The sequence below is a fragment of the Montipora foliosa genome, chromosome 1, assembly GCF_036669935.1.
Source record: "Montipora foliosa isolate CH-2021 chromosome 1, ASM3666993v2, whole genome shotgun sequence".
NCBI lineage: Eukaryota > Metazoa > Cnidaria > Anthozoa > Scleractinia > Acroporidae > Montipora > Montipora foliosa.
In genome coordinates this window covers 72,970,916-72,983,415 of record NC_090869.1, presented here as the reverse complement: position 1 = coordinate 72,983,415, position 12,500 = coordinate 72,970,916, and the positions used below count along the sequence as shown (strand labels likewise).

Below are 12,500 nucleotides of genomic sequence, written 5' to 3'. Positions count from 1 at the left end.
GCACTCTGCTTAATCCACCAATCACAGAATTTATCACAATAACCATAGTATCAACCACTTACCGTACCAACCTGGGGATTTTCCAAAATGGACGAATTTGTAACATTAGTCAGTGAAAAAGAATGCATTTGTTTACTCGGAAATTGTAATGGTTATGATTAGTTGGTAACGGGACTTCGTTTCGTCCAATTCAATCTGTAATCATACTCGTGATTAAACAAATCGGACTCCCGCTACGCGGTCGTCCGATTTTGTTAATCATACGTATAGTTACAGACCAAATTGGACTCCACTCAGTCCTAATACCATTATTAATCGATTTCAGAAAGAGTCAGAATTTTGAAACAGGTGAATAAACAAGACCACAAATGATGCATTTCCTGTCCTACGTATTTCGCACTGGACCAACAAATATCAACAGTGCAGATGAAGTTGGTATTCAATGGGATATTTTTTCTACGAAGCGCATTTACCACTCTCATTATTAAATGTATGTACTCAACAAAATATAGCGTTTTTGATCGGTCAAAGACGAATAATGCATAAATAGAACCTCTGTCCCTGCAAACTTTATTAAAATCTCATAAATCTCATAAATCACCCCTCCACAATCGAGCACATTGCTCTTCTCATTGGGAAACTGGAATCAAAGTTTAGTGAGTAAAAAATTAACTCTCACGTTTGAGTGACTGACTCGTTTCTTGCCTGACTCATATTCTCAAATACTCATTGCTGGATAGAAATTACAACTCCTATTGTGAGAACTGCACCATTTGATTGAAAGCCATGCCAACTTGAAAATGCCACCCTCTGCTATATCAACGACAGAGAGCCTGTCAGTCTGTTTTGATGTCTTACTCACCATTTTCAGCGGTTTCTTTACATACAAGTATTTCGGGCTCACATTTTTTGTTAAATTGCGACTGTTCTTTATTAACCTGGAGCCCTGTTAATAACGTCAAATTTCATTTTACCCAAATGTGGGCCATCTCGTATTCAAGATGTCTATGCTTTATGTTTATGTCCCTGAGCGATCCTCTATACATACTAACGAAACCAGTTTCGGATTGGGGTGTTGGGATTAGGAATTTAAATTTTTTAACGACTTCAAAGCCATGTGGAAGCAATGTGGCGCTGTGGTGCTGCGGCAACGCCTACACCCCCAAATATGATGGCCATGCTGGCTGTGGGCTGGTTGAGCATGCCACCATGAACAACAGGTCTTTCCAACGGTGTTTGTTAACGAATACCACACTGACATTCAGTTTATTAACCGTAACAGACAACAAGGAATGAAATAAAAATGGAAATCAGAAATTCGACGAGAAATTAAAAATAAGTCCCACATAAGTCTTGAACTTTGCTCACTATATATCAAAAAGGAAAGGAAATCCATTTACGTGTTCAATCGTTCTAGCGCTGGAGCACTAATTGGAAGCACTGTCAACTAAAACTAACAATTAACGCAAATCAACTGCCAAATGTTGGTTTTGGGGAAAGGGGAAGACAGGAGTACCCGGAGAAAAACCTCTCGGTGCAGAGTAGAGAACCAACAAACTCAACTCACGTATGACGCCAAGTCTAAGAATCGAACCCGGGCTACATATTTAAGCCTAAGGTTAGCATTTTTGTAAAGGTTTGGGTTGTTTTATTTGGGGTAAAACAATGACCTGCAACCCTAACCTTTAACCTGCAACCTGCAACCTGCAACCTGCACTTTACACCCTCCACTGAAATTACCACATTTGTGGTTTCGATGACAAGGTGAGGAATACAATTCAAATGTCGATCTCTCACTCTTTGTACGTTACTTCTCCAACTTTTTACAGCGTGAACAGAACAGACGGAATAAACTCAAAATGAAGAGGATCGCGCAAATGCTCATTTTTAATTGACATTTAACTTGGCGTGCTTACTAACATTTTATTAGTTTTTACTTTTTAATTTAAATTACAATATTTTGAGAACGTGTATTTACGATGCAAAAAGACAGTGCAGTGCTCTTTGGTGTTGAGCTGAGACAATCCAGAATACCAGAAGGGGGCTCTATCTGGTTTTCATTAGGGACTTGAAATTCTACGACGGCGTCGTAGACGAAAGCGTCACTCATCGTAAGGTTTTCGCGGTTTCAGAGTAAATATAGAGAATGAAAGGTTTACATATGTAAGCTCTGGTTGTCATCAAAACCTCAAATTTGACTGTGATTTCAAGTCGTTGTTGTGGAGAGTATTGCAAAAATTTGTGTTACAACCCGTGTCGCACGTGCAGCACAATTATTTTCCTCTTGTTTTTTTGTGGCGTACTCGTTGACGACCGCGTCGTGGATCTTAAAGGCGCTGTTACATTGTGCAATTTTTCGTAGAACGTCTCTTGCAACGCCATTGCGAGACAAGTCTCATGAATCATTGCCCAATGTAACATACCTCGCAACGGCCAAAAACGGTGCGAGATCAGTTTCAGAAACCGTTGAGGAAAGTAGAATTGAGTTCTACTTTCCGCAACAGTTGCAACGAAATTTTTAGGCATTGGCTATTTTGTAACACCTGTCCTGCAACTTCTGTCGCAACGGTTTGCGGCATTAATTAGCCAATGAAAGTGTCCCTTTAATCTTATGTGATCATCGAAATGAGACAAGTTGGATGGAACCTTGTTTCGTAATGTGAGAACGTTTGTAGAAATGGCGTTGCAAGATAAGTTGCACAGTGTAACAGCGCCTTAAAGTCCCTGATCTTTTGTGGCACTTCCAGGTGGGGACGTCTCTGGATTATCCAGGCGAGTGGAAATGTTGGCAGACGAAACTCGTACTGGACGTTTGACTGCGACGACAGAAAAGATCTTCTTGTACTCCGTGCGGAATGCACTATTCATAACGCCATAAATAAATGGGTTGATTGCACTGCTTAAGAACCAAAGAGATGTTGCCATGAGGTAAACCTAACAAAAAAAATATGGGTCCAACATAAATTTTCGCTACTTGGTACTTGGGTTCGCTCAAGTAGTTTGATAGGTTTTTGCCATTGGACTCTTTGACGCAAGTCAGAAGAGGCTCTCAACCAAAGGACTATGTTGTGAACTTATCAATGAATAACTAGGGAAAGATGTCCTGGTGTCCTTACAGGAATCGAACTTATTCGCACCTTCCAATTCTGGGGCAATGAGTTACAACCAAGCAATAATTGAAAACTAATTTAAGCATTTATTCGCAGTAGTCGCACAGTACAATGCAGAGGCAAAACACAATAGTTATGCAAATAATGGCAATTTGCATCGAAAATGCACATTAATTTCGCCGGAAGCTTCTTCAGTTTTTCAGTTTTATTGCTCGGTTTAGCTTGCTATACACCCAGAATAAGTAAGAAACATTAAGGGGGAAACCTACAAAATACACAGTGAAAATCTTATTATAAAAAAATTCTCAAATAAACAGATCAATTTGAAAATTTGGTTTTATCAACGGAGTTGATAATGTAAATTGGCCACCGTACAGAGATTCTAAAAGCTGACGTTTCGAGCGTTAGCCCTTCGTCAGAGCGAATCGAGCGATTATGGGTTACGTGTAGTATTTTTAGTAGAGTAGGAGCTACGCTATAGGTGGTAACATGGCAACTTGAAAAATAGGAATATATTAGTTAAATGAAAAGCGTTCGTTAATACCGTAAGGATTAAGAGTGCCTATTTGAAAGATGAATTTTTGTTCCAGATTCTTGCGGCTTTCCGTCGTACCTAGATGTAGGGAAAGGCTGCAGATAGCCATGTGTTTTTTGGAGTGGTTAGGCAGATTAAAATGGCGAGCGACTGGCTTAGATGCATCCTTGTCATTCTTCTCAACATAGTGAAGGTGTTCGCGGAATCGGTCACCTAGTCGTCTACCTGTCTCACCAATGTATAATTTATTGCATTACGTACAGGTTATGCAATAAATGACATTTGCGGAGGTACATGTGAAACGATCGGTGATCTTAACAGATCGCTTAGGTCCCGATATCTTGCTAGTGTTAACAATGAAAAGACAAGTTCTGCATCTTGAGCGCGCGCATTTGAAAGTGCCGGGTTGCTCGTTAGTTTTGAGCGCGCTTCTAACTAAAAAGTTGCCTACGTTTTTGTCGCGTTTGAATGAAATAAGTGGAGGTTGCGAAAAGATTCTACCAGTCTCGGGATCATTTTGGAGTAATTTAAAATTACTAAGAATGATGCTTTTGACTGCGTGATTATGAGGATGGAAAGTGAGGGTGAATGGAATTCTGTCATTCTTATCTTTTTGTGACGTTTGTAGTGATGACTGTCGATCAAATTGTTGGGCGCGATGATGGCCCGCTTTGACCACAGAGACAGGATAGCCACGTTTTTCCAAGAACTGGCACATCTCCTCTGATTTGCGGGAAAAATCGGAGTCATCACTACATAGACTTCGAAGTCTAAGAAATTGAGAATAAGGAATGGAGTTCTTGACATGTGATGGATGTGACGATGAATACAACAAATAACTGTGTGAATCTGTAGGTTTGTAGTGCACACTAGTACATAGTACGTTGCCTCTAATAGAAACTTTGATATCTAGGAAAGCCAATGAAGTTTCCGAAATTTCCCAGGTATACTTAAGAGCCGGATGAAAAGAGTTGACGGAGGTTATAAATTGATCGAGTTCTTCTCTGCTGGATGAAACAGCGCCGATGCAGTCGTCGATGTAGCGGCCGTAGAGTTCAGGTTTGGGGCCGTTGTACTGATTAAAAAATTGGTGTTCAACATATCCTACAAAAAGATTGGCATAGCTAGGTCCCATCACTCGTGCCCATCGCTACACCATTAATTTGTTTGTAATAGCTGTCGGCCAATGAAAAACAGTTAAGCGTTAAAACTAGTTCGGCAAGGCGGAGGAGCGTTTCCGAGCTAGGTTCTTTGACAGTGCGTTGATCGAAAAAGTGTTTAAGTGCTTGAAGACCTTCGCTATTAGGAATAACTGTGTATAGAGATGTAATGTCCATGGTGAAAATAAGTTTGTCTTGGCCGGAGAAATTGAAATCGCGGAAAATTTGTAGTGCGTGTGTACTGTCTTTAATGTATGATGGCAAAGATTTGACGATAGGCGTCATAATCCTGTCTAAGTAGCTAGAAATGAGTTCGGTGGGGCAACTACAGGCAGAAACGATATGGCGACCTGGGTTGTTCGGTTTGTGAATTTTAGGCAAGAAGCAAATGCACGAAGTTCTAGGGATGTTGATGATGAGATTAGTGGCAGTGTCCGGTAATTCTTGATTAACTATAAGATTTTGAATGGTGTCTTTGACAAGTTTTTGATTTTTGGAAGCGAGATCTTTAGGGATTTTGGCATAAAACGAGGTATCCGAAAGTTGCCGCAAAGCTTCTTTTTGGTAAAGGTCGGACCGCCAAACAACTACCGCGCCGCCTTTGTCGGCCGATTTGACAACTATGTCGTTGCGTTTACTAAGATTTTTAAGCGCCGCCCACTCTTCCGAGGAAAGGTTGGAAAATTTAGTGTTGCGATTGAATTTAAGTTTGTGAATGTCGTGACGGCATTTTTTGGTGAAAAAATCTAAAGAGGAAAATTGTCCCTCTGGGGGAGCCCATTTGGATTTGCGAATTAGAAGTGTTTCAAAAATATCTTTATTAGAAGTGTCCAAATCATCCTCTTTGTCGTGAAAAAAGGCTTTGAGATTTGAGATCTAAATTGGAAACAGGCAGAGTTTACAAGACGCCGCTGGGAGCAGGTGCCAGCCTATAACAGTGACGCGGTGGTTGTTCTTTCTTCTCATTTATTTCTTGTTACAACTTTTGCATGCCCTTTCGCTTCCGGAAAATAAAAACTTTCTCATTTGTGAAATTAGTTTCCATTACAAATTTGTGCCTTATTCAAAGTAAGAACTGTCCGGCCTTATAATAAAAGGGCAAATCTCAATATTGAGCCCTTACAAAAACACACGCATAAAGATCTTAGAAATTATTCTGTACAGGTAGATTCCAATTCGTCGTTTTATTGTCAGAGATTAACATTTGTGGTAAGGAAAGAACTACAGGCCATAGAGAACAATTTTAGCGTTATTCTAACCTGGCGTGGAAGGAGAAGTGGGTTAATCCTACCCATGGTGCGCACTACTTCTCCTGGGATCCAGCAAAGCGTAAACGACAGAACGATGGTTGCCACTGCTTTTGATACGGACACTTCCTCATTATGGCATCCTTGGCGTAGATTTGTGGCGACTTCTGCGTTGTGTTGTGATACGGCGCGGAACACCTTCCAACAGCACACCACAATTACCACGTACGCCACTGTGAAGGAACCATAAAACCAAGCGTTGAAGCCGTATATGGCTCCGGGAGACATCATTCGTCTCCAGCACACAAGGCACCCAGGGCAGAAGAAGAAATCGTCCAGAGACAGCACGTTGGGGAGACCATTGATAAAAAGCGCTACAACCCACACGACGACTATTATGAACAGGGTCCGCTTCTTGGTGAATATCCTGTTGTAGAGGCTCCTTCTCACGACACAAACGTACCGATTGAAGGCTGTGATAGCCATGAGATAGATCGACACCTGGGCCAGAACTGACATCACGAATGCATGTGCCTTACAGACCGTGTCACTGAAACGCCTTTTACTGTGGACAACGGCGTCTATCGTCAGCGGCATGACAAGTGTGGCAGTTAGCAGGTCTGTGAAGGCGAGTGACACGATGAACATTGTCGTGGAATTATGGAGACTAGCGTTTCGGTAAATGATGTAGCAAAAGATGGCATTTCCAATAAGGGCAACGATATCAATGGTTATTAGAACTATCGATTCTATTATGATGTTTACTTTCGTCCGGGCTTCAAGTTGCGCCTTTAAAATAGCAAAAACATCGTCGCTGGCATCTCCTGGAAAGATGTTGTTCATGTTCCCAGCTGATAAGGACTCGACTCACATTGGTATAAATCCGCAGCAATTAAAGAGTGCGGCCTGAGACACTTAAGCAGTTAAAACAGTTTGGTCACGAGAACAATTTGAATGAAAGAGTTGAAATTATTAGCAATAATCAGAAGTCGACCGTACACTGCCTATAAACCAACCGTTCTACAGTTAATTAGAAGTACGAAATTCCAGATGTTAGGCGTTTTATGTTTATCCCAGGCTCACATTCAAATCACGGACAGGAGAAAGGCTGTATTTGTTTTTAACAAAATGAATCACGATCGCATTCTTGTTAGCCGTGATCATCTCCTCAAGGAGTGTTTGGGAAACTGTGCTGGTGACGTTCATACAGTTGAGAGATGTGAAGTGGTTGTTTGTGGGGAAAAACCAATGAGATTGAAATATCATCACAACACAGAAGTTTTGTCAGTCAACTTTCATTATGGTTATTGGAATCAATTTGGCGTTCCACAGCACTAATTAATGGGTACAACACAAGCAATTATTATGTGCTACTTATTAACATCAGTAATCTGCATGGAGCATTTGTTTTGGAATCCAGCAATTATCTCTTAGTGCTGATGAACACCCCTGCAGTTCCAATATCCATAATGCAATGGATAAAGTAACTACATAGAGCTGAAACTTTTTATGTTCCACACAGTCCAATAACCTGACTGTCCATCCTTACTTCAGGGAACTGTATTAAAAATAACATAACAATACCTGGGGATGGTCATATTGTAGAGTTCGCACTTTCAATGTTAGGTTTTCTCAGAGTAGGTCGTGTTTAGTTTGAGTGTCAAGTATTTATGAGTCAATGAGTCAATGAGTCAACGAGTTAGTGCAGTTAATTAAACCATAAAATGAAAGCTAAAATTTCAGAGAGTGCTTAGGCCTAATCACTGAAACGAGGGCTTAGGCTTAATCAACAAATTATTGCTATATTGACTGTGAGTCCATTGACTCATTTGACTCATAAAACATGCGCTCTCATTTAGTTTAGAAGGTGCCATAATCTTAGAATTTTCAGCAAGCACTTGATATTGATGTTGATTGCCTGTTTGTCAGGCAATGGCAAAAAGTCCCAATACCAGTTATGATGCCAGCATGTTGTAGTTTAAATATGTCATGATCAGATTTTTGGATATCCAATTTTTAACTGGGAGGTTTCAATATCATAAGATGCAATTATGACCAGGCTGATTATCAAAGTTTGTGCGCTGTTGTATCAAACGAGGTGCAGCCCCTTCTGATATCACAGCAAGCTGGCAAAATGCACTGCTTCCATGTTTTTTTTTTAAAGCAAACAAATAAAAAATGCTATATATTAGGAGCAACACTTTTGACTTTAAGTTGTTAAGGAATTTTTCCTTTTACAATCTATGTTGCCATTCCAGCCTATTGTGATCAGACTTTTGTTGAATTTACTGCTTGGTTTCAATGACAGATGCTAAGACCAGGCTGATTATTAAAGTTTATGCCCACTGTTCATTCTACATGGGGCAGCCCTTACAATATCACAGCAAGCTGGTAAAATGCACCGGCCCTTTCCTTGTTTTTCAAACCAAACAAATAAAATATGTTATATATTAAGAGCAACAGTTTTGAATTTAAGCTGTTAAGCAATTTTTCCTTTTACAATCTATATTGCCACTCCAGTCTGTTATGATCAGACTTTTGTTGAATTTACTGCTTGGTTTCAATGACAGATGCTAAGACCAGGCTGATTATTGAAGTTTATGCCCACAGTTCATTCTACATGGGGCAGCCCTTACAATATCACAGCAAGCTGGTAAAATGCACCGGCCCTTTCCTTGTTTTTCAAACCAAACAAATAAAATATGTTATATATTAAGAGCAACAGTTTTGAATTTAAGCTGTTAAGCAATTTTTCCTTTTACAATCTATATTGCCACTCCAGTCTGTTATGATCAGACTTTTGTTGAATTTACTGCTTGGTTTCAATGACAGATGCTAAGACCAGGCTGATTATTGAAGTTTATGCCCACTGTTCATTCTACATGGGGCAGCCCTTACAATATCACAGCAAGCTGGTAAAATGCACCGGCCCTTTCCTTGTTTTTCAAACCAAACAAATAAAATATGTTATATATTAGGAGCAACAGTTTCGAATTTAAGCTGTTAAGCAATTTTTCCTTTTACAATCTATATTGCCACTCCAGTCTGTTATGATCAGACTTTGGTTGAATTTACTGCTTGGTTTCAATGACAGATGCTAAGACCAGGCTGATTATTGAAGTTTATGCCCACTGTTCATTCTACATGGGGCAGCCCTTACAATATCACAGCAAGCTGGTAAAATGCACCGGCCCTTTCCTTGTTTTTCAAACCAAACAAATAAAATATGTTATATATTAGGAGCAACAGTTTTGAATTTAAGCTGTTAAGCAATTTTTCCTTTTACAATCTATATTGCCACTCCAGTCTGTTATGATCAGACTTTTGTTGAATTTACTGCTTGGTCAGACTTTTGTTGAATTTACTGCTTGGTTTCAATGACAGATGCTAAGACCATGCAGGCTGATTATTGAAGTTTATGCCCACTGTTCATTCTACATGGGGCAGCCCTTACAATATCACAGCAAGCTGGTAAAATGCACCGGCCCTTTCCTTGTTTTTCAAACCAAACAAATAAAATATGTTATATATTAGGAGCAACAGTTTTGAATTTAAGCTGTTAAGCAATTTTTCCTTTTACAATCTATATTGCCACTCCAGTCTGTTATGATCAGACTTTTGTTGAATTTACTGCTTGGTTTCAATGACAGATGCTAAGACCATGCAGGCTGATTATTGAAGTTTATGGCCACTGTTCATTCTACATGGGGCAGCCCTTACAATATCACAGCAAGCTGGTAAAATGCACCGGCCCTTTCCTTGTTTTTCAAACCAAACAAATAAAATATGTTATATATTAGGAGCAACAGTTTTGAATTTAAGCTGTTAAGCAATTTTTCCTTTTACAATCTATATTGCCACTCCAGTCTGTTATGATCAGACTTTTGTTGAATTTACTGCTTGGTCAGACTTTTGTTGAATTTACTGCTTGGTTTCAATGACAGATGCTAAGACCATGCAGGCTGATTATTGAAGTTTATGCCCACTGTTCATTCTACATGGGGCAGCCCTTACAATATCACAGCAAGCTGGTAAAATGCACCGGCCCTTTCCTTGTTTTTCAAACCAAACAAATAAAATATGTTATATATTAGGAGCAACAGTTTTGAATTTAAGCTGTTAAGCAATTTTTCCTTTTACAATCTATATTGCCACTCCAGTCTGTTATGATCAGACTTTTGTTGAATTTACTGCTTGGTTTCAATGACAGATGCTAAGACCAGGCTGATTATTGAAGTTTATGGCCACTGTTCATTCTACATGGGGCAGCCCTTACAATATCACAGCAAGCTGGTAAAATGCACCGGCCCTTTCCTTGTTTTTCAAACCAAACAAATAAAATATGTTATATATTAAGAGCAACAGTTTTGAATTTAAGCTGTTAAGCAATTTTTCCTGTTACAATCTATGTGGCCACTCCAGTCTGTTATGATCATAAGCACTGGCCCTTCCTTTGGTTTTCAAACTAAACATGCACATAAGCCACAAGCTTAATGTGTTTGGCTTCTCTGACCTGCATAGAACTTAATCAAAGTTCAAACTCACTTTTAAACACTGTCTAACAGTGTCCTTAAAGCAGGTGAAATCTTTCCGTTTGTAGCAGCCTCCTTCACCAGCTTCATTGTGCTGCTCATGCAGAGTGGACATTCATCATCACCAGAATTTGACTTAAGCAGTCCACAGTAGCAGTGCGAGACATTTTTCTCTGCTACCCTCTTGGGAATGTAGGAGTCACAAGCTTTCTTCTTTTCTGCGCGGTAGGTAATGCTGTGGGGATCTAATTCTCGAAGCCACACCATAGAGATATATTCATGCCTAAAAACCATCCACCACCTCTGGTTTTTGTTAACGTTACAAGTGTTTTGTACATAAGCCGCAAGTTTAATATGTTTGGCTTCTCTGCCCTGCATGGAATTTAATCCAAGTCCAAACCCACTCTCCTTTAATAGTTGTTGGGTGCTGTAGGGGATTGCATATTTAATTGTCCATGTTGTAGGGTTGATGCCATCAAGAAAAAGGGCGTGAGTATTGAAATACAGTTGGCACTTGCTTTCAAGCTCCACCAACTGTTCTCTACTAATTTCCACCCTTGAAAACAGTGACCCACTGTCTCGTAGTTGTAAAGCTAAAAATGCTAGAGCATGCAATTTTACTTTGATTGCACTTGAAATGTTGGCAATGCCTAAGAGGACTTCAATTAGGAGCCCAAAGTTCCAACAAAATCTCTTGGACTCCAAACCTGTAAAGTGATAATTGTATTGAAGCCCTTTCTTTCGCTTCTCAGAAAACCAACAGCAAAAATGTTTGTACAGACGTCCACACTTCATGCGTTCTTTTACACAATTAAGGAACGTAACTATAGGGCAGGAAGTTGGCAAATCTGATAAAACTACTGCAGCCTTCAATTGATTAGAATTTGTGTACTGCATGGCGACAGTCAAGCAATTGGTAAACCACTGTTGCCAACCATTGTTAATGCTGTGCAATGGATCAGGCTTTATCAAGTTAACAAATTTTTCAAGGGGTGGTATAAACTCCTGCCTGGAAAGGTAATGTAAAGTAAATGTAAGATTTAGAGTAGACCAAAAAAATAAAATAAAAATCAAACTACTTCTAAAAATTTTAAATAAGAGCAAAATTAATTGAACAGCATAAAAACATACTCTACCTGGATTTGTTTTGTGCTATGAATTTTGTAACTTCACTCCTCTACTTCTTGTCAGGATCTTTTAGGCGCTTTTTAAATTTTTGAACCTTTTTTGCCACTTCTAATCTCTTTTCATAACTCCATGGCTGCCAGGTTGCATCCAAACCTCCTATAGAGCCAAACATTGTGTGCTTGTTGCTTTGTGAGACATTTGCAAATGGGGAAAAATATGTTGCAGCATTGTTCAACTCTCCTGAGAAAGAGGAGGCCCACTTCATGTCTGAAGGAATTAATTTCATGGCAAATCTTACTTGATACCCCTTCTCAGTGGTCAACCATTTGTTTTCCACTTCTTCCATTTCTTTTGTAAGTTGTTGTGTGTAGGCTTTCATCAAAGGGTGGTCCTCCTCACAGTTGGCTCCCAGCAGGAGGTGATTTTCATTGCAACTCTGGATGCGACTTAACAGGTTTAGGATACTGACTAAGTAGGCTGCAAGGATGATTATAAGAACATAACAGATCACGATCAGTACAGCAGAAGTGGTCACTACCACAGCTATGTTATGCCCCCAAGTGATATAAAGAAGTACTAAATATAAGAATAGTAACATTGTTCATATGGGCCCTTACTTACACAATGAAATGCATGTGAAAGATTGTTCACAGTATCCTGAGGTACAACTAAGCTCTAAAAGATATACTGATAATTCAAAAGTTTCGTGCAGCGATTTTACATAAACTGGCCATTCATGTTATTCTAAACTAACTAAACAAGCTTACCAGTGGCGCAATCATCTTTAC

At 39.5% G+C, this 12,500-nt stretch overlaps 1 protein-coding gene across 1 annotated transcript in view; it reads right to left on the bottom strand.

Annotated features, from left to right (window-relative positions):
• Positions 1 to 1,872: 1,872 nt before the first annotated feature.
• The window catches only part of LOC138007882 (melatonin receptor type 1B-B-like), a 12,331-nt gene continuing 1,703 nt past the window's right edge, over positions 1,873 to 12,500 (bottom strand). Inside the window, exons 3-5 of the mRNA XM_068854990.1 lie at positions 11,721 to 12,189; positions 6,065 to 11,593; positions 1,873 to 2,934 (exon numbers count right to left, since the gene is read on the bottom strand). Coding sequence (XP_068711091.1) covers positions 2,716 to 2,934; positions 6,065 to 6,895 — 1,050 coding nt within the window. The 5' untranslated portion in view covers positions 6,896 to 11,593; positions 11,721 to 12,189 and the 3' untranslated portion in view covers positions 1,873 to 2,715. The remainder of the gene's footprint in view (positions 2,935 to 6,064; positions 11,594 to 11,720; positions 12,190 to 12,500) is intronic.